Raw genomic sequence first — 4,146 nt, forward strand, 5'->3', positions numbered from 1 at the left:
CCAAAGCCACGAAGAGAGCCTTTCTGTCCTAAGGTCCAACAATGAGTTTATGCGCTATGCAGTGAGCACGGCTCTGCAGAAGATACAACAGCTAAAAGAAACGGGGTATGTGAGCGGCCCTGGTGGCCAAAACCCAGAGAAGATCTTTCAGAACCTCTGTAACATAACTCGGTAAGTCACTCTCACCCTCAGAAACCTGTTCCATTTGCTGTGGAATCTCCAAGAGAGGAATAATTAGAATAACTAAAACAAGTTTGAAATAAATGAACAAAGAAGACTCACACTACCTGATTTCAAGACTTACTACAGAGGGGGGCCAAAAAAATGTATACACATTTTAAGCAAGGAAAAAGCTGTTAAAATTGTTATACTCAATATATACTGATAACAAAAGATGAATACTAGTCACATTTGATTTTTTTCAGTTACAAGTGGTGCTCAAAGTGGTTACCATCAGCATCCAGACACTTCTGATTATGGCGAACTTTGAACAACGTTGGCCATAATGTCCACTTGTGTGCATTTTTTTGGCACCCCGGTACAAAGTTGCTGTATTTAAGATAGTGTGGTTTTGGCAGAATTAATGGAACAGAATAGACAGTTCAGAAATAGAGCCACACAAATGTGGTTATTGGATTTTTGAAAAACGTACCAAAGTAACTTCATGGAGAAAGAAAAGTCTTTTCTACAAATTATTTTGAAACAATTGGGCATCCATATGCAAGAAAAAGAACCTTATCCATTCCTCATGTCATATACAAAATATTAACTTGAAATGGATTAGAGATATAAATGTAAAACCAAAAATTGTAACACATCTAGAAGAAAATGCAAAAGTCTTTTTGACCTTGTTTTAGGTGAAGATTTCTTAGCTATAACACCAGAAGTACAATCTGTTTATATACGAGGGGTGCCAAAAATGTATACAAGTGGACGCTTTGGTCAACATTGCTTAAGCAGTTCACCGTAATCAGAAGTATCTAGACCAGCGGTTCTCAACCTGTGGGTTGCGACCCCTTTGGGGGTCGAATGACCCTTTCACAGGGGTCACCTAAGACCATCGGAAAACAAAAAGATACTTACATTACGATTCATAACAGTAGCAAAATTATAGTTATAGAGTAGCAATGAAAATAATTTTATGGTTGGGGGTCACCACAACATGAGGAACCTGTATTAAGGGGTCGCGCGCGGCATTAGGAAAGTTGAGAACCACTGATCTAGACGATGGTGGTAACCACTCTGAGCACCTCTTGTAATTGCAGAAGTCAAATGTGACTTGTATTCATCTTTTGTTATTGGTACATATTGAATATGCATATTATAATTTTAATGCAGTTTTCCTTTCTTAAAATGTGTGTACATTTTTTTGGCACCCTCTGTATATTTTTAAATTAACTCTGCCCTTTGAAAAACACTCAAAGAAAGTAAAAGACAAGCCACAGATTGGGACAAAATATTTGCAAAACACGTCTGATGAAAGAATGGTAACCAGACCATGTAAAGAACTCTCTCACTTGTTAATAAGAAAACAACCAAATTAAAAAAAAAATGGGTAAAATTTGGAACAGATATTTTACCAAAAAAGATACAAATGGTAGCACATAAGAACAGAAAAGGATAGACAGTATAATTCATCATTAGGTAAATACATATTAAAATCACAATGAGATAATCACTAAGTGCCTGTTAGAATGCCTAAAAGTAAAAGGACCAACCATACCAAAGCGTTGTCATGGATATGGAGGAGTTTGAACTCTTGTACACTGTTGATGGGAATGTGAAATGGTACAGCCACTTTGTAAAACAGTATGGCAGTTTCTTAAAAAGTTAAGCAAGCACCTACCATGTGATCTACACATTCCACTCTTAGGTATTTACCCCAAAGAAATGAAAGCATGTATCCATATAAAGGTTTATATATAGAAGCTCTATCCATATTAGCAAAAATTGGAAACAACCCAAATGTCCACCAACAGACTGATGGATAAATTGTGGAAAGGACAGACTGTGGTATATCCATACAATGGAATATTACTTAACAGTAACATAGGATAAACTCCCAATAGATACAGCAACACAGGTGACTCTCGAAAGCATATGCTAAGTTGACAAATCCAGACTCAAAAACGGCTACATACTGAATGATACCATTTTTATGTGATATTTTGTAGGTAGTAAAACCATAGGGACACGTAAAGGAACTTTTGGGGTGATGGAAATATCTTGACTGTGGGGATGACTTACATACACACTGAGTGTGTTAAAATTCATAGAAGTGTGCATCTCCAGGGGGTGAATTTTACTGTATATAAATTGTACCTCAGTGAAGCTGATTTGAAAAATAAAATCACTTTTCTGCTCTTCAGGGTTTTGCTTTGGAGATACACCTCCATTCCTACTGCAGTGGAGGAGTCGGGGAAGAAGGAGAAAGGAAAGAGCATCTCGCTGCTGTGTTTGGAGGGTTTGCAGAAAACCTTCAGTGCCGTGCAGCAGTTCTATCAGCCCAGGATTCCCCTGTTTCTCCAGGCGCTGGGTGGGCACTGCAGTTTGGATAAATTGGCTCGATCTGGGTTTCTCTCTCTCTCATTGGGAAACAGCCACAGTCATTGGTTACATGTTGCTTTCATGCTACAATGGCACAGTTGACTCTTTCAGGGAGGGCGCAGCTCACAGTGGCCCATGTGGGGATCGAACCGGCAACCTTGGTGTTATCAGCACCACGCTCTAACCAACTGAGCTAAACGGTCACCTCCCTGGGTTTCTCTTTCTCAACTAAACCTCTTGATTCTATTTGTTAACCTATCAGAGGACACCTGAGGACAGACCTAATGTTGCTAAGACGTGACATCCACTGCATTCAGAGTGGGCACTTCCTGGATGAAACAACCACAAATAGTGACTAGAAAATAGGCTGTAGTAGTAAGAAATTGCAGAATGTTAGGAATATACTTAAAGGTGCCTCTAGACTTCTGGCTTTCGAAAATTTTAGCTATTAAAACACCCAAAATAAAGCATAGTAAGTCCTTTTCAAAGAAGATAGAGTTCTTTTCCTTTCCTAGATGTCCCGAATAATGAGGGAGAAGAGGCGGAAGTCACTGTCACTCAAAGAGCAGCATTCCAGATCCGGCAGTTTCAGGTGAGAGGCCTGGGAAGCTGCTGTGCTTGCCTGAGGGTTCGTGCAAAGACACTTTCAGCAGGACAGCTGGGGAGCACGGGCCCTCAGTAAGCAAGTAGGGCAGGAGCTTTTTCTGGGTCATCACCCAAGCAAGAAGACAGCTCTTAGGATGGAAGGCAGTGCATTTAAAAGGATCTGGGGCGGGTGTGCGTTAGACCACCCCACCCTGCAGCGTTCACTGCCTCCCAGAATCAGTTGACCAGGAAGGATGGAATTATGTCTATTAAGGGATGGAGTTTATGTCTTTGTTTTTGTGTCCATGGTATAATTTGGTTTTGTCTGTCAGCTTGCATAAAGACTGGACAGTGAAGTCTGTTAGTTTCTAACCGTATGTCACAATATCTGGATCTCCTCTCACAGAAGGTTTCTTCCTTTTTTTTCTTTTTTTAGTTTCCGGTGTACAAAACAATGTAGTGATTAGACATTTACACCCCGCACAGTGATAACCCCACCAAGCCTGCTACCCATCTGACACTGTACATAGCTGAGGGTTTCTTTCTTTAATAATTTTAAAGTTCCTGCCATGTGCCAGGGACTGTTGCAGGCTGGGGACATAGTAGGGAACAAATGAGAGCAAACCTCTATCCTCATGGAGCTTCTATTGATGTGGGGAAGAGACTGACAGATAAAATACAGAGTACCGTATCTCCCCATGTATAAGACGCACCTTAATTTGGGGGCCCGAAATTTGGGGGAAAAATGTATTACGTAAAGTTACTGAACTCAAGTTTTATTCGTCATAAGAGTCCTAACAACTCCTCATCACTGTCAAAACTCCCAACCATTAGCTTGTCCTCATCTGTGTCTGATGACGAATCACTGTTCATATATTGCCTCGACCTCAGCAGGAAATGCAAGTAAAAAAAATCTACAACCACTGTACAAGGCGCACCCAGTTTTTAGACCCCAAATTTTTCCAAAAAGGGTGTGTCTTATACATGGGGAAATACGGTATTTCTGGTGGCGAG

The 4,146-nt window shown here is 40.4% G+C and overlaps 1 protein-coding gene across 1 annotated transcript in view; it reads left to right on the plus strand.

The window, feature by feature from the left end:
* Nucleotides 1-4,146, plus strand: part of FANCI (FA complementation group I) — a 66,804-nt gene that overhangs the window by 50,329 nt on the left and 12,329 nt on the right. The window contains 3 exon segments of the mRNA XM_019640096.1: nt 1-171; nt 2,370-2,536; nt 3,063-3,139. The exon segment at nt 1-171 is cut by the window's left edge and continues 8 nt beyond it. Coding sequence (XP_019495641.1) covers nt 1-171; nt 2,370-2,536; nt 3,063-3,139 — 415 coding nt within the window.

Source organism: Hipposideros armiger, unplaced genomic scaffold, assembly GCF_001890085.2.
Source record: "Hipposideros armiger isolate ML-2016 unplaced genomic scaffold, ASM189008v1 scaffold_48, whole genome shotgun sequence".
Taxonomy (NCBI): domain Eukaryota; kingdom Metazoa; phylum Chordata; class Mammalia; order Chiroptera; family Hipposideridae; genus Hipposideros; species Hipposideros armiger.